The sequence below is a fragment of the Mustela putorius genome, unplaced genomic scaffold (assembly GCF_011764305.1).
Source record: "Mustela putorius furo isolate JIRA1106 unplaced genomic scaffold, ASM1176430v1.1 tig00001419_pilon_pilon_pilon, whole genome shotgun sequence".
In the NCBI taxonomy this organism is placed as follows: domain Eukaryota; kingdom Metazoa; phylum Chordata; class Mammalia; order Carnivora; family Mustelidae; genus Mustela; species Mustela putorius.
In genome coordinates this window covers 1,632,623-1,655,333 of record NW_025421736.1, presented here as the reverse complement: position 1 = coordinate 1,655,333, position 22,711 = coordinate 1,632,623, and the positions used below count along the sequence as shown (strand labels likewise).

The 22,711-nt window shown below is 63.9% G+C and overlaps 1 protein-coding gene across 2 annotated transcripts in view; it reads left to right on the top strand.

Annotated features, from left to right (window-relative positions):
* The window catches only part of TAFA5 (TAFA chemokine like family member 5), a 169,113-nt gene that overhangs the window by 50,418 nt on the left and 95,984 nt on the right, over nucleotides 1–22,711 (top strand). The window contains exon 1 of one of the 2 annotated variants that reach the window (XM_045087620.1): nucleotides 21,286–21,606. The exons of the other annotated variant lie outside the window; for it this stretch is intronic. Coding sequence (XP_044943555.1) covers nucleotides 21,516–21,606 — 91 coding nt within the window. The 5' untranslated portion in view covers nucleotides 21,286–21,515. Of the gene's footprint in view, nucleotides 1–21,285; nucleotides 21,607–22,711 lie in introns of those variants that run through there. 2 annotated transcript variants of the gene reach the window in all.

Genomic DNA, 22,711 nt, shown 5'->3' with positions numbered 1-22,711 from the left:
GCTGGTGGGCGGGTGTCCCTGCGTGCTGGTGCACCGTCCCCCTGCGGCCCGCGGGGGCGCTCTGGGTCCCCCAGGTCAGCACCATCCAGAGCCCCCACAGCCAGAGTGCAGGGTGAGGTCTGCTGGAGCAGGGCTGCAGCCCTGGGAATCCCCGTGGAAGGACACGGTGTTCGGAGCAAGTCTCTCGAGGACGGGCCACACGCGACCCACCCAGAGTGAGGGCGGGCGACGGGGGGCTCACTCGCTTTCTGAGCACACGCCGAGGGGACAAGCCCATCAAGGATTCTGTTCCAGAACTCCTTGATATTTGACTTAAAGTTCAGCTCTAAATATAGACCCGTGGGGATGTCGCAGAATGCTGTCTCAGGTGCCTGTGTGCTTAGGTGTGCGTGGAGGCCCAGGGCGCCGGCGTTTCGTCATCTTTGTTACCTTCCGAGGCTTTAGAGGAGGCGTTGGGGACGAGGACGCCGGAGGTCAGGGGAACCACGGGCGGGATCTTTCCCGGGACCCCCGGTCCCAGACAGCCAGGCCACTCCTCACCCGCTCCCGTGGCCGGAGCCACCCCCGCCGTCCCCGCCGTCCCATGGCTGAAGCACACGTGGGCCGTGGGTCCTGGGGCCACGTGCGGGTGCTGGGCCAAGCGTGGGAGGTCCTGCGGGTAAGCGGCTCCGCTCCGTCCATCAGAAGGAGCCTCTCGGGTCACGGTGTGCGGCCGTGCTGCCAGGCCCCCGGCTCTGGCCCTGTGCGGTTGGCCTTGGCTGGGGTGGACTTGGAGCGAGACCAGCTGGCCTGAGGGCCCTGCGAGGCCAGGTCAGGCCTGCGATGACGTGGCCGTCTCCGTGTCCAGGACGGGTCCCCCCCAGGGACAATGAGTGGCACTGGCCGACACGGCAAAGGCCTGGGTCAGACGCGGCCCTGTTGGTGGGAGACCACAGGGGGAGCGCGTCGGCATGGCCCCGGGAGTGGCTGCTTTGTCCCATCCGGCCGCGCGGCCTCGAGCTCACATGGGTGGGTTTGGGCTTGAGACTTGGTCCATGCCGGGGACATCTTCAGGGACAAGGTCCCTTGGGACTTCCTGGCTCTGCCTGTGGGCGTGACCTCAGCTCTGATGGCCTGGGGAGGCCCTGGCCCAGGGTCCCCCTCTGCAGGCTCCCATGTAGCAGGTGGGGCGAGGCTGGCTGATCGGCCAGCGATGTGCTCCTGCTTGTCCTCGGTGACCTGGGTCTCTGCCTTCCTCAGACACCAGCTCAGGTCCTGTCCCTCACCCTGTCCTTATCCTGGAGCCCGCAGGGCCCAGTCCTGCGTGTCACAGGGGGCCTCTCCTTCCGCCACTACCTCCACCACCCCCCACATTCTGAGCGGTGGGCCAAGTGGGGTGTGCCGTCAGGAGGGCCTCCTGCAGATTAACTCGGCTTACTGGATTCATTGATTGCATCAAGGGTCCGTTTATCACACTGACAACTGGAAAAACCTTAAATAAATATTTATCGTGTACAGAGGGGTCTGCCTGGCCTCCGGGGAAGAGAAGGAGTAGCCTGCTGGCATCCGCTGGGCTTTCCTGGGCTCCTGCTGAGGGAAAGAGCCACGCACTGGGGCCACGGTGGGCTGCGTCCCCGGCCGCGCTCCCCACGCCTGATGAGGGGACGCTTGGCCCCTCGCGGTGCACCTGACCGAGCTGCTCTGGGCAGCCGTGCCCCTCCTGCACTCCTGGACGCTCCCTAGTCCCTGCGCTGGGAGAGGAATCACGGCCCGGTGTGTAGACCGAGGTCGGGGAGAGACACCCGGTGGGCCCCTGGCTTCAGCCTGACCCGCATGCTGGAGAGGCCCACACGGGCAAGGCCTCAGGACCGCCCCCGCCAGCCTGCAGAGCTGTCCGGGCCCGTCGCCCCGATGCCGGCCCTGCTCTGTCTCCCTGCGGGCCCTCCCGAGATCTGCACCGTGCCCAAGAACCTGGGGGTTTCTGTGCGTTCCTCAGACCCGGCCCTCTGTGTCTCCCCGGAATGCGCCCTCCCCCCATCAGCAAGTCCTGGTCTCCGCCCAGTGTCACCTTCTGGGGCACCAGCCCAGGACCAGTGTGACTCGGACGCCCCCCACTGTGCTGTCCCTGCCCTGCTTAGTGTGTCTCCATGGCAACGTCCCTCACACCCAGCAGGTGTTCCAGACCCTGACAGAGCCCCGGGTTGGGCGGCCCCAGCCGAGTGGGTCAGGGCTCGGCGGGGCTCAGGGCAGCCCCCCAGCACCTGGCCTGGGGCCCGTTGGCCATGCGGGGCCTCCAGCACACGGGGCGGAGGCAGACGGGAGGCCAAGTGGTGCACAGCGCGGTCCCCACCTCCCTATCACCTGTGTCTGCGCCGGCCACCGGCCATGCTCAGGGTGTGATGGTGAAGGAGGAGACGGAGGGTCCTAGGATGACCTCGGGAGCCTCGTGGCGCCATGGGAAAAGTGAGAAGCAGGGGGCTGCAGGGCGGGGGGGAGCCACACGGTGCAGGGGGACAGGTGCGAGCCGACGAGGTCGGGGCCGGGGACCTTGGTGACAGGTGTGGGTGACGGGCTTCAGGCAGCAGATGCGGGAGGGACTGGGGACTCCGGCTGTCCGGTTCCAGGCGTGAGACGTGGGCAGGGCCGCGGTGGTAGCCACCTCGGGGTCCTGTGACACACCCGCCCACCCCTGTCCCTGAGTCTTTCTCTGCCTGGGGGCCCTGCTTTGTTCCAGGGTGCAGCAAGCCTTCTGGAATGTTCCTGCAGTGTTCCTGAGCTCACGTCTCATGGCCCCTCAGTCAAGGCCCAGTGGCCTTGGGCTCTCTGTCCCTGGAGGACGGCTCTACCCTCTCCCGTCTGCCAGACCCTCTTATCTGCTGACACGTGAGGCCGTGCCCTTCTCCGGCCAGGCCTTTCCTCTCTGGGAGGGGGCCTCAGTGCCCCGAATGGCCGGGAACGGGGCACCGGGCAGGTGCACCCGGCCCAGCTGTCGAACCTCCCTGGGGAGTGGGGACAGCCGTGAGGATGCAGACCACTGACTCCGGATGTGAAGGGGTTGTGGGAGTCCCTCAGAGTGGACACTACAGGGCAGAGCCCCACCCCCACTTTTCATCGGGTGTCCCCACCCCTGGGTCCCCAGGCCTAGGGCCGGGGTGTTTGCAGGACATCGTGGAAGGACTCCCCAGGCCCCTGGCTCTGAAGGTGGAGGAAACGGACGGCTGGTTTCCAGTTCATCTTTCTTTTCATTAATAAAAATTAGGATAGGAAGGAAATTATCATAATCCAACATTGACAATGAAGCTTTCCCATTTACTTCTCTTTCTGTGAGGTTTTTTTAATCAAAATGATTTATGATTAATACAGCGCATATTAAAACTTTTAACCTGGTACCTTCGTAAAGTAAAAAATGTTCCCAACATATTACATTTTTAATCACATGAGTTAATTACTCTTTAGGGAGGCTGTGGGAATTCGGGGAAGGAGAGCATTTCGGATTTCAGAGAATGAGTGGGAGCCTGTCACTTAATGAGAATGCAGATGAGGGCCGCTGAGGTCCGGCGAAGGTCACGGCGGCTTCATCAGCAAATTATTGCAGCCACTGGTGGAGAGAAACAAATGAATATGAAAAGCTATTGTTTTAACAGATTAGACCTCCAAATTACTATTATTTCATAAGTTCCCAGGTGTCCGGGGTAGGGTTTCAGAGTTGCTAGGTGCCGAGGTCCCCCTCGCCCCTAGATCCGTCCCTGTAGGTGCCGGGACTCCCAAATCTGCGGCACGAAGGTCCTTGGACGTCGGTGTCCGGGACGGTCTCTGTGGAGGTCCCTGCGGTCCGGTGTCTCACCCACGGCAGGTGGGGGTCCCTGAGAGCCCCCGGGGCAGTGGCACTGCACCTGCAGAGCTCGCTGGGCGGTGCCGCTGAGGAAAGGGTCCCGAGGTGGCGTGAGGGGCGGGGCCGGATCCTGAGGTCCAGGGGGTCAGTCACAGGACCGGGATGAGAGTGGTGGCCAGCGCCAGCTGGGAGCAGGAGGAAGATGGCGAGCCCCCTGTCGCCGGACCGCAGAGCCCTGGGCGGCCTGTCACAGTCTCCGGGCAGGGCGGGGCGCGGTGGGAAGGGGTGCAGGGGGTGAGCGGTGCAGGGGTGGGGCGTGGCGGGACTGGGCTCGCCGCTCCCATGGGCACAGGCCTCCTTCGCACATGTTCAGAGCCTGCCCCCGTGGCCCCCGTGGCCCCCGTGGCTCCCGGCCTCTCTGCCGCTGGACCCACACCTGCTCCTTCCGGGGCCCAGGCAGGCGGCGTCCCCTCCGGGCCGGCTGTGGCCTTTGTCTGGAACCCTTCCCTTGTGCAGGATGTTCAAGCACATCTGTGTCTGCAGAAGTTCCAGCCCTTCCTGGAGACAGAGAGAGCGCGGGGAGACACCGCCCCCGGCGAAACGCCAGTAGTTAACGCTGAAAGTGCTGGGGCTGTGGACAGCTCGCGTCTGAGGTCTCCTGCACCCCGTCACCAAAGGGCTTCTGAGAAGGGCCGACCTTTGCTGGGACCACCTGCCCAAGCCCCTCTGTCAGGACAGAGGAAGCCGGGCTGCAGGCCCTCCCCTGCGCCAGGACATCAGCCTCCAGGAGGTGGGGTTGGGGCTGAAGGCCCAGGGTTGCAGGGTCACGTCCTACTTTCTTCACGGGGGAAATCTTCAGGCTCCTGGAGCAGAGTCCTCCAAGGCCAAGGTCCTGGGACAAGGGGCGGGGCTGGGTTGGGACGGCCCACTTCACGCCCCAGGGGCAGCGTCCACAGGTGAGCTGGGCGGGGGATGAGTCTGACGCCCGGGTCGGGGATAAGGCATGTTGGGGTGTGGCAAGGGCGGCCCATGGGACCCCCCCCCCGTGGGAGGTGACGTTGCCATGAGCCTGAGGGTGGCGGGGAGGGGTTCTTGGGCAGAGGAGAAGAGGCCTCCAAGGGGCCTGGGGGTGGCGGGTTCCCAGGCCCCCAGCACCCCACACCCCTGGAGGCAGAGGGGAGCCCGGCCACCGTCCCCTCCCATGGAGCAGCCCCCAGGGGCTCACGGGCTCAGGGGGCCTACGCGGTGATGGCGGCGGCTCGATCCCGCACACCGCAGGGAGAAGTAATTAAATGTAATAGATGCTGCAGTTTTTGAAATTACATTATTTGGGATCTCTGGCTTACACACATACACACGCGTGCTAAGCCGGGGATAATTAATAGATTTATTTAAATCAGCCTCTGCCATCTGTACTCAACCTGGGAGAGACGCTTCCCCGGCAGGCCCACGCTGGAACACCTTTGCTTGGTCAAGGGAAGCTGGGAGTCCTGGGGGGCGGGGGGGCCTGGTGGTGCAGGGGACAGACACGGGGCCTGCTGGGTCCTGGACTCCTGGTGGGGGTGACGGCCCGAGACCATGGACAAGGCCAGGCTGTCCGCGCAGACAGCAGGACTGGATGAGGTAGACGGGCTATGGGGTCCCTCCAAGGCTGCTCCCAGGATCGATGCGTCGAGGTACCTCAGGGACCCGGGAGTGCCTGTCCCTCCTCTTCCCATGGCCGTGGCCGGGCTCTCCGCCTGCTGGGCCCACTGCCTGCAGGGGCCTCTTTCTAGGATTTGACTGGAGACCTTCCAGGCTGTGGGTTCTCAGCCTCCGTCTGCCAGGGTCAGCCCACTTGCTTTGTGCCTGGAGAGGGGCGTCCCTGTCGCTGGGGGCTGTCCAGGAGGAGCAGCACGCACCCAGCTCTCTGTGGCCCAACCCCAGGTCCCCTGGACATCCCTGGGGCCTGTGGTGCCAACCGGGATCGCAGCCTCAGGGCCTTCTCCGGACCATGCGGCTGGCGAGGAAAGAGGCCTCAGGACGTGTTCCCAGAGGACCTGCCTGGCACCCAGAGGCCTGCTGGAGTCAGGATCCTGACGGCAGTTGGGGGGTCTTGGGTCACGTCTGTTGATGCAGGCCGAGAGCACCTCTGGAGGAACCAGGGGCTCCAGACTCCAGTTCCGATTTAAGATTTCAGCAAATGACCAAACCTCATTCACTCCCCGCTGAAGGCGGCACGACGGAGACACGAGCATCTACGAGTGCAGTATTGGTGTGGCGGCCATCACTGTGCCGTCACCACAGTGAGGTCTGCGGGGGTCCCAGGACCCCCCCCTCCCGAGCCTTTACCTCCAGGCCTTGCACCTGTTGAGGCCAGAGTGGGGCCGCGGCCTGCTGACCGTCTCTGTGGCGAGCGTCTTTCCGCTGGGCTCAGCCTGGCCCTGCCTGAGCCGCCCCTGAGCCCTGTCTCTCCCGCACGCTTGCCTCACCGCGGGGAAGGCCTGGACGCGCCTCTTGCCGCTGGGTCCTCGCCGTGACCTTGGAGACTGGCCCTTCCTTCCAGCAGATACTCCAGGGCTGCTCCCAGCGTGGCCAGCGCCTTCCAGGAGCAGGTCCTGGGGACTGAGGGTCTCCCTGTGGGAGAGGCCACGAGGACCAGCAAACAGGCACAGGGAGGGGGTCCCCAGGGGCTCAGAGGAAGCTGCTGCCTTCCTACATCGATGCCCCCTGTGGGGCCCCTGCTAGAGATCCCCCCAGGTTCTGCCCACACCGGAGTCCCAGTGCTCACTCCTGTTGGGACCGCTGCCTGCGTTTGGGGGACGAGGTTGGGGAGATGTGGCTGCCCCCAGCATCAGGGGCTCATTGGTGGAGGGATGAGGGAGTCTTGTGTGCGCGTCCACCATGTCCGCCACCCCTGCACCGCCCTGTTTCCACACACTGAGGACCAGCACAAGCTCCCGGAACCGGCCCGGTGTCAGGGGCCCCCGGATGGGCAGAGAGCCGGGCTGAGCCGTTCATTTTCATTCGGGGCCAGGCCCCCACCGTCCCGACGCACTCATCACCGCGTGCTCGCTCGCCGTGGCCGCATTGTAATGAGAGCTTATGTTCAATTTGCTGGGCGCCGGCAAATCGCCGTCTGCTTTTCCGCGGCACACACTCATTTGCGACTTGCCCTGGGTGTTTCTTAAAGTCTCGCGTTTCACACACGGACAAATTAAACCTCGGTCTGAATGTGCGCCTCTCCGGAGCGGACATAACGTGTTGTACGCGTCGTCACGCCGCGCCGCGCCTCCAGCCCGTAATCATCCGCGTTTTCCAGCTGCAGGTCACTGACAGGGACGTGTCCTCAAAGCCAGTAACGAACTTAAACAGTGTCGGACGCGTCCGGGCCCTCGCTCGTCTCCGTCCCCGCCGCGGGCCGCCGTGAGGAGCAGCGCGGGTTCGGGGGGGGGGTCCCTCTTTGTTCCTGCGTCCGTTTACTCCTGGGGCACCCGGGAGGCACGTCCCGAGCATCTTCCGTGCGGCCACAGGCGATGTGAACGTGGGGACGCCGTGCAGGGGCGGCCGGAGATCCAGGCCCCAGTGGGCCTGTGGAGCCGGTTGCGGGAAGGGAGGGGCAGGGTGCGCCGTGGGAGGCTTGAGCATCCGTGAGGTCCAGGAGGACACGAGGGTGGGGGTGGACAGGACAGACGGGAGCCCTGCGGGTCACTTCTGGGCATCCTCTCCTGGCCCGCAGGTTGCTGGAGACGGTGTGGGGACAGGTGCACTGCGGGACGTAAGCTGGGGCGACCGTGGCCATTGTCCTGTCGTGCACACAGTACGGACAAACACTCACCCTGAAGTATGTGTGTGAGGCCCCGGGGGCGGCTGGGCAGGAAGTGGCCCCCGTGGTGGGGTCCATGCCTTTCTAAGAAGACAAGACGTGGTGATCTCTGTGCCTCTGAAGACTGCGTCTACGCCCAGCAGGAGGCTGGCCATGGCAACTGGGTTCACTGACCCTGGACCCCGGCCTTCCAGCCTCTGGAACGGTGGGAAACTAAGCGTGTTGCAGGGTCTTTCCGGGCCACAGTGTCTGTTCCAATGGCCGCTGCACACGGGGGCCGTGGGCCTCGACTCCCCCGAGCTGTGCATCCTTGGTGTGGGCGGGGCTGTGCGGGACAGGCGGCGCAGCTGGGGACCTCGCGAGCAGCCGTCCCGACACAGGGATCCCGCCGGGGACAACCTGCCCACTTGCACCCCTGCGGGCCTTCCCCAGCAGACCTCCGCTGGCCGTGGCTTTTCTCGACGCTTGCTGTCCCTGCCTCCCGCCCCGTTGGGGAGACAGAAGCCTGCCCCGAGCGGCGGCGTGACACACACATGGCGGCAATGACAGACAATGGCTCGCCCGCCCGTGTCGTCGGGAGAGCCGCCTGGGTGACCTGGGCTGGCCGTGGCCGGCCTCGTTGCGTCATGTGCCTCGTAGACCCTCTGCGCCCCGGGCTTCCACGGGGTGTTCAGGGGGCTCGGGGCCTGGCACGCCTGCCGCTGGCACGTCCCCTTCCCGTTTCAAGGGCAGAGACGCAGAGCCCGGGGTGCATCGGGCCCACGGGAAGCAGATCCTCTCCCGCCGTGGCTGTGAGAGTTTCCGACCGTGGTGCCATGCAGGGTGCACAGGCACCCAGTGGGCAGCGGCGTGGTGTCCAGCCACGTCAGCAGAGGAAACTGCCCATAGGCTCTGGGGGCCTCGTGGCTCCTGCAGGCCCTCCCGGGGGGCGTTGGTCAGCACAGAGAACATGCGGCCTCTCCCTCTCCTGGTCACCCCTGCAGTGACCTCTGTTCTCTGGGGCCCAGGTGGTGGGTGTTTGCTCTTACTGAGGTGACGCAGCTAAGAAAGTTCCAGATGCCGGCTGGCGGTCCCACACCACACGCACAGACGGGGACCCCCACGCATTTCTTAAAATCAAATCGCTGTTTCCTGATGTTCTGACAGGCTTCGGCTCATGGCAAAGAGTGTTCTTCTCTCCCTGTGCCCTGCTCAGCTCGGGCCCTCGGCCTCCAACACTCTGGAAAAGGTGTCAGGTGACCGGGGTCATTCCTGACCTGCTGCCACAGGGCCGGGGTGGGGAGCCGTGGGGTGCGCTTCAGGGAGCGGCCTCGGGGCCCCCACCCTGCCATGGTTTCTGGGGCCCCGTGCCTTGGTTTCCCTGTCACAGGCATTAGGGCTGTGGTTTGTGCCGGCCAGCAAGTGTGGGATGTCAGCTGTCACTTCCAGTGTTGTCACTGACACTCCAGAGCCTCGCTCCCCAGCCCAGGGAGGCTCACGAGCAGTGGGAGGCCTGTGACTCAGAGGGGCCCATCGCGCTGGTGGAAAACCATGCCTCCCTCGCCAGGGGCCGGAGTCTCATCTGGGCATGGGGGAATGGCCTGGATCCTAAGGGCCAAGTCCGGACCCCAAAGGCCTGTGTGAGTCTGGTTCGCTCGCGGGGGCGAGTGGGGCCGAGAGGTCCAGGACAGAGAGCCCAACAGAGAAGCCTGGGAACTTCCTGACTGTGTCCCTGCCCCGAGTACCCGGGAACTTCCTGACTGTGTCCCTGCCCCGAGTACCCGGGAACTTCCTGACTGTGTCCCTGCCCCGAGTGCCCGGGAACCTCCTGACTGTGTCCCTGCCCCGAGTGCCTCGTCCCGGCTTGGTCCTTGCTGGGACCACATCCCACCCCGTTCTCAGGTGTTCTGTGTTTCCTGCCTTCGACCGGGCTGTTGGGGGAGCCCAGGACGCACCTGCAGGCTGCTCTCGTCCAGGGAGGTGGCTTAGTCCGGCATCCCCATAGCGGACCGGAGACAAGGACATGCGGGCACACGGGGCCCGAGGAGACCCAAGGGGACAGCTGTGAGGACATGAGGCTCCTGGGAGGGTGGTGGCCACCAAGTCTCGGAGCTGGGCAGCGGCCCTCCCCCACCCAGGGACAAAGGAAGGTCACGGGGAGGAGAACGAAGAGAGACTTGGTTGCCGGTGGGTGTGACCACCTGGGGAGGACGGGGCAGCCGAGCTGTGCAGGGGCATCCCCGTCCCCGGCGGGCACATGTTTGACTCTCTTGTGGGTCCCGAGCTGGAGGTGGGGCCACACTGGGGACACTGCTGGCCTCCAACCAAGTCCGGAGCCGTCGGGCTGCTGGTGGGGCAACTGGGCTTCCCGGTGGCTGGCCCAGAGCTGAGGGTCCAGGTCCGATGGCCATGGCCATGTGCAACCTGACCACTGTCCATTGTCTGTTTGTGTGGTCAGACCCTCCCTGATGCAGACTCGGGGAGGTCCCAGCCATGGGCCACGGTGAGGCTGTGGGCAGGTGTCACTGAGCTTTTCGGGAGCAGGTTGTGGCCATGCAGGGCGTGGGCACTCCAGGCTTCCCCCTCCCTGTCCAGGGGCTGCAGAAAGCCAGCAGGCCAGCCCTGTGGGGGCCGGGCCTCGGAAGTCCTGTCCGAAGGGAAGGTAACAGTCCAGGGGGGAATGTCCTGGGGCCGGTTCCTGCCCCTGAGAGCCATCAGCAGCAGCCGCTGTGTCGGCACCAGGGCCCCGCCCCCGCCCCGCCCACAGCCCCCGCCCCGCCCACAGCCCCCAGCTGCAGTGAACCTTTCCGGCTGTTCTGTAGAGGGGAAACTGAGTCTCAGAGAGCTTAGAGCTCGTGTCCTGCAACTATGAGGGGAGTTAGGGGCAGAGAGCGGAAACCTCGGAGCCGGAGCCTCTCTTTGCCTGCCACGCTGCCTCCCCAGTGGCTGTGGTGGATGGATGGCGGCCGGGGGGGCCTTGGGGTGGGCTTAGAGCAGGAACCAGATGCTGCCGGCTGGAGCTACCCCGGAGGCCACAGCCACCGCCAGGGGCAGGTGGGAGACGCTCCCCAGCCCCCGCACGGGCACCAGGCTCAGGCATGGGGTGGGCTCCGGGGACATGCAGGCACCTGCTATCGCGGGCCCCTGGAATGCACAGCTGGGGGGCGCTCCTTGGGTGCTGGATAGAGCAGCGGGGACACCGATGTCCCCAGATCCAGACCTGGGGCTGGTTGGACGGAGCATGTTCCAGTCCCCACAGGGCGTACAGACACCCCATTCCTGCATCAAAGGCACGTGACTGTCCATCCAGCGACACTAAGGAAATGTTCAGAAGCCGCAGCCGCAGCCCCCGACCCTTCGCTACGTCCAGACCTCCCGGCTCCACCGGACTGGCGGTGCCCGCTTTCCGCAGAAGCTGGCATCTCCTCCCTCGGATGGAGGCCTTTCTGTGCCTTGTCATTTCCAGGCCTGCCCTTCTGGAGGCCCCCGGCCACATTCGGCCCCTGTCTTGCCCAGCCCATCCTCAACCCCTTGCTCCGCTCTCAGCAACCCATGCTGGCCCGATCCCAGCTGGGCCGGCCCGGTGGGGCAGGGGATGCCGGGAGCCGCGTCCTTCTCCTCCACGTGGGCTCGGGGCTGTGGGGCTGCGTCCTGCCACCCGAGGGCTCCGCAGGCCCCTGAGGCCCACAGGAGGCACGGCAGGTGCACGTCTGTCTCAGAGAACCGGGGGCCACTCCTAGGCTCACCAGGATGCACTTTCCAAAGACAGCCCACTCTGAGCGCACGCGGTCGAGCCCAGGGCCGTGGGAGCTGAGGCACCGAGACAGGATAAGAATTTGCAGAAGGGGCTCACGGTGACCGTGGGGAGGGCCGGAGCTACGCCTCAGATGCCGCTGTGTTGGTGGGTGGGGCTGGTGGTGGCCCCTGGGTGGGGTCCCGGGAGGTCGGCCTGGGGGGCGTGGCTGCTCCTCCCCAAGGTGTGCAGGCCCCTCCTCCGACCCCCCTCCTCTTCCTCCTCTTCCTCCTCATCTCTTGGTCTGGCAGCACTGAGACCTAGATGGGGGGGTGGGGGGGTGCAGAGCCCCAGGCCAGGGCAGCCGTGAGGACACAGGAGGGGACGCTGCCGTGGATGGTGTGGCCCAGCCGGATGAGGGTTTAGCCGGGGATTCCTGGCTGAGCCCAGCGGGAACCGGCCGACGTGGGTGTGAGTTGAGAGATCCGGGTGCCGCAGGGCAGGGAGACGAGGCTGGTGAGGGCCGAGGGCCCGTGAGGGCGGCCGTGAGTGCCAGAGGGAGGAGATTCAGCCTGAGCTGGTGGCCAACCAGAAGTCTGGCCTGGACGTTCTGTGGGTGCGGGAGGGGCACAGAGGAGTGACAGTAAAAGGGAAAAAACCCTAGGCCGGCCGGTGTGTGCCCGAGGTGTGGCCGAGCCCTCGGGACCCGGCTATCCTGCTATCCTGTAGGAGGTCTGGGCTCGCCCGCCTGGCACCCCCGGCCCAAAGCCTCCGTGTCCTCCGCCCGCCCTCAGCCCGTGGCCTTTCCCTCCCACATGCTCTTGGTCTCCCCGCCCCTTCCTTCCCTCCTCCCTCCGTTCCGGATGAAGGACCTGAACGCGTTCACCCTGGGGATAAAGGTCTGACGACCACTCAGAGCGAGGCCTGCCTGGGAATTTGCCATTTGGGAAGATCCAAGCCTGGAGCCCAGACAGAGATGCCATTTCGGGGTGATTCCAGATGAAGGCTGGGGGGGTGTCCCCGAAACTGTGCCCCGGAGATCGCCCTGGAGGGAGACGCGGTGTCTTCTGCGCACACCGGGGAGAGGCACGAAAATCGTGCTGGCTGGGGGGCAGTGGAAGCCGCGCGCTCTGCCCGATTCGCTCTAACCCTCTAACCCCGACCACAAGTAAGGGACTGGGGGCTGCTGAGAGCGCGAGAACAGGCCGAGGTTCCAGAGTCGGCGGCACGGCGTGGGCCCTGGCGCGGGGTCGGCCCTGGCGCGGGGTCCTGCCACCGGGAGTCCTCCCCCTCCTCTCTAGCCCTCGCTGCCCTGGCTGCTCACCGACTCCTCCCGTCCCCATGACCCTCTTCTGTCTTCACTGTGCCGCAGCGAGTGCTCCCCTCCTGCCCGGGGTGGGGGTCCCTCCCGCCTGCCCCCCAGGGCATGTGAGCACTCACACAGGCAGCTGCGCCCTCCACGGCTCGGTGTCTCCATGGGACGGGCCAGTTTGGGAAGGACCCAGTGTGCTCGGCTCTGGGATGAGGTCATAGCCACCAGAGGAGCCATGGTCTGGAGGGACCGGTGGGCCTATGGCTGTGCTCGGTGGGGGCACCGACCCCTGCTTCAGAGGAGCGTGGGGGCTGCAGCCGCCGAGTTCGTGGTACCTGCGGGGCTGGCCCAACCCCCACTCCTGCAGGCAGGAGGGGCGTGAGGCCAGGGTCCACTCCCGTCCAGCCGGGGCAGGGCCACCAGCACGATTCTGGGTCTGAAGAATCCCTTGGCCTCCCGGTCAGCGACCCCACCCTGACCACGGGCCCGGGAGGCAGCCCTCCGGCTGGGATCCAGTGCAAGATTCCAGCCCGGTTCCTCAGAAACAGCGGCTTGAGAGGGAGTTTCTTGTCCTTTCAACACGGAAAGAATAACAACTACTGGCTTCCTGAAGTCCAGCCCAGCCGGGAAGACTTTCCAGATGGTGAAACAGAATTTAAAATAAAAAAGCTGGGGCCCCTCCCCTGCCCTTCCCCACGAAGCCCACATTGTGCCGCCAGCCTGAGGGTGCAGGGCTCGGTGCACACATCCGGGGTGTGTGTGCAGAGGAAGCAGGGGTCTGCGCGAGGGTGTGTGTCACGGATGGGGACAAGCCTGCCTGGGACACTGGAGGCTTTAAGGAAGAGCTCGGTCCCCAAGAACATGTGTCCTTCCTTTGGAACCCACTGCAGTGTGGATCTCCAGGGGTAGTGTGTGCGCCTGCACACACGTGTGGACACATGCACACACATTTGGACACACGCACACCCACGCACACACATGTGGACACACACACATGTCCACAGACTGCACATGCGTGCGTGCACATCCACACAGGTGTGTGCGCACACATATCCACACACGCACGCATGTGTACACACACCAACCCACACACGTGCACGCACACGGGCACAGGTGCAAACAGTGTGCACACGGACACACCCACATGCACACATACCCCCACGTGCTCACGCAGCACACGACCACAAGCGTGATACAAACACGGGCACACACATTTAAGCACGCACACACACACTGGCACACAGAACCAACAGTGTCCATTCTGTCTGTGGTTATATGGTCGTTCCTGTGCACCTGTTCTCACTTTTTCCCGAGGGTGGGGTCACACGTGTACACGTCTCCCTCTGTCCCCAATGACGTGTGTGCTTCTGCCGAGTGGGTCACATGCACCTGCTGCATGGGTTCAATGTGGCACCAGAGCATGTCCTCGAACGCACCGGCGCGTGTTTGTGTCAATGGCATCGGAGCTACAGGGGCCCCGTACATGCGTCACACGTGTCTCACACATGCACTTTGTGTCCGTCCCCCGCGTGTGGTGCCCGCACCTGTCACACACGCTGCGTGAGTCACATGCGCCCCTGCTGTGCGCGTCACACGCCCTCCCATAGCTCTGCGCCCGTCCTCTGTGTGGACAGCCGTGCAGGGCCCACGTGTCCCCGGTGTAGCTCCGCACGTGCTCCCTGCACCTGCAAGCTGGACAAGCGCGCGGTTTGCCCATGCCTAGCAACGGTGACCCATGGGCTCACGCGGTCCCTGCCGGGTGCCTCTCGCTGGGTCTGCTGGGTGTGCGGGAGCTGGCCACGGGCCCTGCCGCGGGATTCCTGGCGTGGGGTGCTGGCAGCGGGGCTCCTTCCAGGTGCTCACAGCCTCTCCGGGCCTGTGTTTCCTTTCCGTGCACCCAGACCTTACCCTCAGCCCCAGACTCTTGGCCTGAGCTGTCCACTCCCACCTTCTGTGCCTTCTAGCTGGCACACACTTGGCTTGTTGGAAACCCAACACCCGTCGGCACTCCTGGCTTCACAGCAGGCTTCGGGCGCCTCCACCCCCCCTCCCGCAGCCAGGCCACCCACAGATCTTGCTGACCGGCCCTAAGTCAGGGCCCAGGTCTCCTGTCCTGCTGCTTCCCGCTGCTCTGGGTTACGCGCAGCCCGCAGTACACAGGCCTCACTGCTCCTTCAGCAGTGCCCCAGGCAGTGCCCTGTTCTCTCAGGAACACCCGCTATGGCCCCACGCATGGCCAGAGCTGCAGGTGTCGCCCGTGTTGCCCACAGGCAGAGGCGGCTTTCCCAAGTGTCTCGTGGTGGTGAGCCTGGTTGCGGCCCAGGTGACGCGGCGGAGCCCGGCATTCCTGGATGGCGGCCTGTCCTCCCGGCCTGTCCTGTCCTGGCTAACCCTTCTGACTCCCCTCCTCTCTCGAGCACGCTCTGCACAAACACGTGTAGCCATAGGGTTTGGATGTGGCCGTGTGGTCTGGGAGGCTTTCTTTTTTGCGGTCTCTGTGTCCTTGGATGGGGCCTCCCAAGGACACTGGGAGTGTGGTTGGAATCAAGGTATCAAGGTGTCCTTGGAGGGCAGGACGGCCCTGCCTCAGCAGACAAGCCCTGTTCTTCTGGCTCATGTGCCTGAGGCTTCCATGGAAACTCTGCTCTGGGCTTCCCAGGGTCAGGTCCTGCCTGTTTGTTGTCTTCACTCTTCTTGTTGACGGGGCTGGGTCTCACAGAGGGACACGCAGATGCACACCCACCCACACAGGAGCCACGGTGGTGGCTTCCAGCCGTGTCCACAAGCCCTTGCTCTGACCCGGGGATGAGGAGCACACAGCACCAGGGCCTTGAGGCTCCCCTCCCGGTGTTCCCAAGGACACTGTCCTTCTGTCCCCATCCTGCACTGATTCTACTCTCTACCTTGTTCTGGGCCTTCCACGGACATCTGGAGGCCCTGGAGGCTATGCTGGGTTTGCCCCAACGCCCTGATCCCCAGCCACGCCCCCCCACACATGGCTTCTTGTGCCCAGAGCCTTGCGACGCTGTGGTCTTCTGGGTCAGCATGTTGGCCTGACCACTGATCCTGTCCCCAAACCCCGGACTCGAGCTGTCTGCCCCCTGCGTCTACCAGGTATCTCTCTACCTCCTGCTTCTGCCGTCTTCCTCTCTCTGATGATGCCACCTTGACTCCTCTCCACTGAGATGACTTTTCCCCATTAACCAAGGCCAAGGTCCCACCCCGTCTGCTCTCATGCCTTTGCTACTAGAAAGTGTGTGCATTTGCATCATAGGACCGGGCCGCAGATGGATATGGGCCCACACCTACCGAGGGATGTGGGTACCATTACCTGACTCTCTTTGACACATGCCAGCAGCTACATTATGTGGACAGAACACACTCTGTGTTATCTTTGGGACACTAGGTTTGCTCAAATCACAGAACATCACATGATCTGCAAGTTTAAAAAAATATTCAAGTTCACAGATGAAGGTTCAAAATGAAAAACAAGATTCTACCTCCCTGACCCTTTCCCCAGGAATAAAACTGCTCGTAGTGTACTCTTTCTCCATTCTTGTCTTTCCACTCTAAGTTTTACTTACATCTTTTTTTTTTTTAAGATTTTATTTATTTATTTGACAGATAGAGATCCCAAGTAGGCAGAGAGGCAGGCAGAGAGAGAGAGAGAGAAGCAGGCTTCCTGCGGAGCAGAGAGCCCGATGCGGGGCTCGATCCCAGGACCCTGAGATCATGACCTGAGCTGAAGGCAGCAGCCCAAAACACTGAGCCACCCAGGCACCCCTACTTACTTCTTTTTACCTGACCTTCTGACGTTAGGTCCATACTGACACCTGGTGACTCATCACCACTGACCGGCACTTGCCTTCTGCATTCTGAGCAGGGAAGAAGGCGCAAAGCCCACTCTCCATTTTAACTTTCCACCTAACTTCTCCACATAATTGTAAAGAACGAAGACGTAAGAATTTCTACTTATGTTTCTACTCTACGTAATTTCCTGAGCTTTATCAGCACCTTGATGTTAAACCTTGGAAAGGAAAACATGGCAGTTACAGCACTGCTCCCCACATTTTATGCAGAGCCCAGACTTGTGGCTCACTCTTGGAGAAAGGGTTTACTGTGAAGGTTTTTACCAGCAGAAGGAGGTTCTTCCCCGTGCGAGGGCAGAGTGTGTCTGTACGCATATTCTTTACAGTTTACTGTACTTCTGAAGAGTCCCAGAGGCTGCCTTCTCCTTGATCCTGTATTCCCACATCCCGCTTCTGGATTCCCTTGGCTGCTGGAGTGTCATCCTGGGCCAGCTTTTTGTTTGAGGTCCAACACTGAGAAGCTGAACTTCTAAGCGCTCATCAGTGGTTCGCTGTGTGGACAGTTCAGCTGGGTATAAAAATTCCAGCCGAGGTTCTCTTTTCCCGCCTGAACTTAAAGAGCCTGCTCCCATAGCGCCCAGAAGCCGGGGCTGCTAATGAGAAGTCATTGACTGCTGTCGGTGTTCTTTTCATTCTGCCCAGTTTTGAGGGTTTCTTGCATTTCTTGGGTCTGCCCCCCCATTTGGATCTGTTCAGATTTTGGGGGCCCCTGCTATGTGAGATACGTGTTCATTTTTTGACTGTTTCTCCTCTCTGTTGCCTTTATTTTGCTCCTGTAGAATTTCTAGTGAAGGGAAGGTTGGCACCCAGAATAGACCCCGCGTGCATCGGCATTCACCTACCTTCTCATGGCTCTTTCCCCTTGCGCGTTGTTCTGGTACACAGCTTTGCCATGTTTTCCGCACCCTGGTCTTCGGCAATGCCCCATAGCATAAGGTTGTTTAGCACATGCACTTCCAGACGTCCCTCCTGCTCTCTGTTTCCTTTTCTGCACAGTAGCTTGAATGACGCTACTTAGAATGACCATTACACTTTCACTTTTTCCTGAATCACTTCTGATCTCTGCCCTTCATCACCTGATGGAGTGTCCGCATCCTCAGCCGCCCTTTCTCTTCATGCCACTGCCTTTCAGCAGCTACGGTCTTGGTCCTGCCTGCCCACCAGGTCCCCTCTGTCTAGAAATAAAGTCTGAGGTGTGTGCAGTGACTGGCCACCTCTCCCTGGTGGAGCCCAGCAGGCTTCTTGCTTGACTGGGAGGTTCTGGGGTGGAGGGTGTTTCCCAGTCCTGTTTGTGTAATCTGGGGAAGTCACCGGGACTCCTCTCAAAATAACATGGAAATATGTAAGAATACCTAGAAAACCAATTATATCAACACAAGTTTTACCAAATGTAGGAAAGTGGATTTTGATATAGTCGTACGTTTGCTTTATTAAAACTTTACGTACAAATGTCTGGCAGTGGGACAACTGTAATTGGAAGTCAGGGTGAACATAAACGCTATTTTGCAATATTTCGAGAGCTGTAATGCGATACGAGGATCACTATGATTTCTGTTAGTGGCAGAATGACAGTTTTACCTAAACTATTGTGTTTCCTGCCTACGTGCCCAATGGATGGTAATGCCAGTTGTTAGAGAGACACATTCAACAAAATGCACACTTTATCCATCCAGGGTCTTATGCCTTTGGCACTCCGGGAGACCCTCCCCAGGTGGAGGCCAGCTCTCTGTTTGGACAGCACTCCCTTCTCACAGGCCTGAACTAAATTTGTCTGACACCAGCTGTGTGTGATGGGGGAGCAGGCGACGAACCAACCCCATGCTTTGGAAATGCAGCCCTTCCCGGCGAGTGTCCGCTTGGTGAGCACATGCCCTGTCCCTTGGATGCACTACTTCCTTCTTTGTCAACACGGGGGCTGGTGGGGGAGGCCCTGGGCACCCTTCTGGCAGCTCCAACTGCAGCCCCTTTCCTGCAGCCACTGGTTCCAGAATTTCTCAGCTTTCTGGACTACAGATGGTTCTTGTTCTTGATTCCAACAGCATTATGGTTTTATTGTTTCTGAAAATGTCTTTGTGGTCAGAACTGGACATCTCCTTCCTAGGTCTGCATGGGGGCTCGCGCTGCCCTTCTGAACAGACTTTCCTGGGGCACCACGGGCCTCCATGACATGCACTGTTAACCGGCCCTGATGGGCGCCGGCCACAGGATCCCCTTGCCTCCTCTACGGGTACAAGCAATGCCACGTCCATTCACTGGTGGAAGTCAGTATCCAGAGGAGGACGGTGCGCTGAGGGTCCCCACAGCTGGACACACAGGCCTTCCTGTTCTACCCATTGGACGTAAATGCCTGCGTGCTTCTCTTTATGAACTTTCTTTTCTTCAATTCCCTTTACAGAAGGAGCCTCCCAATGGTTAGGTTTCTAAAGTTCCCCTGGCGAATTTAAAATATTTCTCAATTTCCAAAATTTCAAATAATACACACCTGGTCGGGAACACAGAGGATGTGAGAGGTGGGCTCTGCTTCCCAATGGAGGTGCCTTTGGGGTCCCAGGTGTGCGTGTTAAATAAGCACCCTGGTGACCCTCACACCTTTCTGGAGTGGACTGCCCTGCTCCGTGTGAGGGATGAAGGCTATGACCTTGGTGGAGGTCAGGCTGTGCACAGTAGGGAGGGCGGTTCCCCACGTGATTGCTACAGGGAGGGCATCATAGGACAGTGTCTCAGGGGTGAAGGCAGAGGTGCTGGACAGGAGACAGGGCTCTGAGACGGGGCTGGCGAACACCAGCCCTGTCTGAGGTCCCGAGTCCCTGGCTGGGGTGAGACAGAGCCACTTCTCCAGGGGAGGGTCGGACTGGCGTTCTTTCTCCAGTGGCTTCGGGGAAGGGTGGGAGGCTTGAGGAATGACACCCCCGCAGGTGCATGATTGACTGTCAGGCAGCTTCTCTGACCAGGCCAGCCCAGTGGCCTGGAGGGAGGCAGGCAGGAGCAAGTCAGGCTCTCGTCCTGGCCTGCTCTATATCGGAGCGGCGGACCTGCCGTCAGCGTCCCCGCCTGCCTCCTTGGACTCCAGGTTCCCCAGGTTCCCCACGTGGACACTCAGGGGCTAGACCTAGCTGACCTCTAGGAGCCGCTTCCAGGTCCGGTCTTTCCCTACCCGGTACACAGTTGTCTGGGCAGGAAGAAAACAGCCTTCATGTGAGCTCTGCACTGTCTCCGGGCCTACCTCATACTCAAAAGGACCCTCTGCCCTGGGGAGGTCCTTGCCCCCCACCCACCTTGAACAGGGCACTGGATCCACATCCAAAGCTCTTTGATGGGCACTTCAATTCTGTTCAGGCAAAACTGCCTGGAGGCCCACCCCACCGGCCTCCTAGCGCCACTCTGAATGGGACATGGATGCTCCTGGCCCAGGGCACGGGGATGTGAGGAAAACCGGCCAGGGAGAAATACTGGCCCTGCCTAGAGGCGGGAGGACAGTGCCCGCTGTTCCATCCAGAGCGGTCTCGGGCATCCACTGCGCCCACGCGCTCCAGCGCCTCGCGGCTGGCCTGGAGGCTCTCCCGTACCAGGCCCCGACCGTGGTGTGTTTGTGCGCGTATGTGTGTCTCCGGGCAGAGGTGCCGTTTTTTCTGAAGCCGCGTGGGTCATCCCTGGGCCGCCCTGAGGCCTCGGTCCGGGTCCTCCCCGCGCCGCCGCGGGCCGCGGGGTGCGAGGGGGCTGGGCGCGCTGGAGGCCGCCCGCCCCGCTCCGGCGCCCGCCGCGGAGGCTCTGCAGTGAGGCCCCTGCGCACCTAGGTGGAGCCCGACCCGCGGTTTTCGGCTGGACAGGCCCCGCCTGACCCGCCGGCGCGCCAGGCGGGGGCGCTGCAGGGCGGCGGGGGGTCCCCCGGGTCCCCTGCGCGGCCCAGTGCGCATCGGCGGCTCCGCGGACCGGGCGGAGCGCAGACGGCGGCGGCGCGGGCCGGAGTCCGAGCGCCGCGCGGGCCGCCTCCCCAAAAGGGGCCGAGCGAGCGAGCGAGCGAGCGGGCGCGCGCCGCCGGGCCGGAGCAGCGGCTTCCCGCGGGCGGCGAGGCGCGCAGCGTCGCGGGCCCCACCTGTCGGCGCGGCCGCCGCCGCCACCGGCACCAGCGCCGGCCCCACCACCGGCCCTGCTCCCGGCCCCGGGCCCGGCCCCGGCCCCGGCCCCGGCAGCGCCGACCAGCGCGGGCGGCCCGCGGAAGCGCCGGCCCGGGCCTCGTCCGACCGCAGCGGCGGAGGCGCGGGCTCCGGGGAGCGCGGAGGCCGGCCCCGTCCGGGGGCGACCGGCCCGCCAGCCCCGGGCCGCGCAAGTTGGATCTCGGCGAGCTCGGCCGGGCCCCGGCGGCGGCGATGGTGCGGCAGCCCCGCGCCCTGCGCGCAGCCCCGGCCCCGAGTCCGGCTCTCCGCGGCGGCGGCGCGGCCCCCTGAGCCCCGGCCGGAGCGAGCGCGGCGGCGGAGGCGGAGGCGAAGGCGGAGGAGGAGGAAGAGGAGGAAGAGGAGGAGGAGGGGAGGCAGGAGGCGGCGAGCGGCGGCGGAGGGCCCGGGGCGCGCAGGACCCCCCCGCGCCGCCGGCCGTTGCGCAATCCGCGGCCCGCCGTCCGGGCCCTGCGGGCGGCGCGGCTCCGGGGGCGGCGGCGGGGCTGATTCATGGGGCCGCGGCGGCCGCCCCCCTGCGCCCGGGCCCCCGGCGCCCCGCAGCCCGCGATGGTGGCCGAGTGGCCGGAGCGGCGGCCGCCGCGGCCGGAGACTTTCTGCTAACCTCCCCGCCCCGCCGCCCCTCCCCAGCGCCCCCCGCCCCTCCCCTCCCCCTGCCCGAAAGACGCGCATCGCCGCCCGGAGTGGCGCCTCCAGTCGCGGCGGCCGCGGCGGTGGCGGCGGATGGGGGGCGCGAGCGGGCGGCCGCGGCGGCTGCACCCGGCGGGGCGCTGATGCGGCGCCTGAACCTTCGCTGCGCGACTTCGGGGGCGTCGGCCGAGTGGGCACTCCGCGATGCAGCTCCTGAAGGCGCTCTGGGCACTCGCGGGGGCCGCGCTCTGCTGCTTCCTGGTCCTGGTGATCCACGCGCAGTTCCTCAAAGAAGGTAATTGTCCCCGGCGCGGACCGGTCCCCGGACGCTGTCCCCGCGGCACGTTCCCCCGCCGCCCGCGCCGGGCTCGCCGAGCACCACTGCGGGCCGGGAGCCCCGGCGCGGACCTTCCCGCGCGCGGCCCTTCGGGGCTCACCCGCCGCGCGGGGCGGGCACGGGGACCTCGGCGCCCTCGCGCCGCCCGGAGCCCCAGCCCTCGCTGAGGCTGCGGCGCCGGCCCCTGCCCCACACGGCCCCGCTGGCAGCGGCGCTCGCCCGCTCTCCGCGGGCCCTCGGTAGATGGCACCCGCGCTCCACGCTGGCGCGCCGGGCGGGCGCGGGGCCGGGGGACCGGCGAGGGCCGGGGCGGGAGGCAAAATCGCAGCGCACCGTCCCCCAGGCTGCCTTCCTGGGCCGAACCAGGGACCTGCGGGCCGGGGGAGCAGGGACGTGGCCGGCAGAGTGCGCGGCCCCTTGCCCTGCGGGAGTATGCTGGAGCGTAGAGCTCCTGCATCCGGTTCTTGGGACTTGGTTTAGGGGAGACTTGGTGGTTGGTCCCTTTGTGCCTGGAGGGTTTTTTGAGACAGGGGAGCCTTTCACCCCAGGTCCTAATAGGGTTGGGTGGGCACTCCTGGAAACTTCCTGGCCCAGGAGCAGGGCTGTCCTGCAGCTGTCCTGGGACAGCCCGGGCTCAGTCTTGCCCGCCTGGCGGAACAGCAGACCCAGGCACTCCCGCCCACCCCCGCAGTTGCACGCACTGCCCACGCCTGTCGGGTGCCCTTGCCCTCAGGCACCTTGCCACCAGTGCTGCCTGGCGCTCCCCCGGCCAGCAGGGAGCGGGAAGCACAGGCGGGAGCCGGTGTGGCTGGGTAATGGCAGCAGATCCTCATTAGCTCTGGGTTCTTACAAAGGAAGGATTTGCAACATTCAGCTGCTTCCCTGCCTAATGAGTGAGCTGCTGCCGGCTGTCCAGGGAAGCAGTTAGGTGCGGGAGGCTGGCCCCAGGCCGGGTGACCTCCACTGGCCTATGTCAGTTTCCCTCCCTTTAATTTGGGTCCAGGTCCCTAAGAGAGAGGTGGCCGTCCCCGGGCTTGGCTGCAGGTGTGGCCCTGCCCTGAAA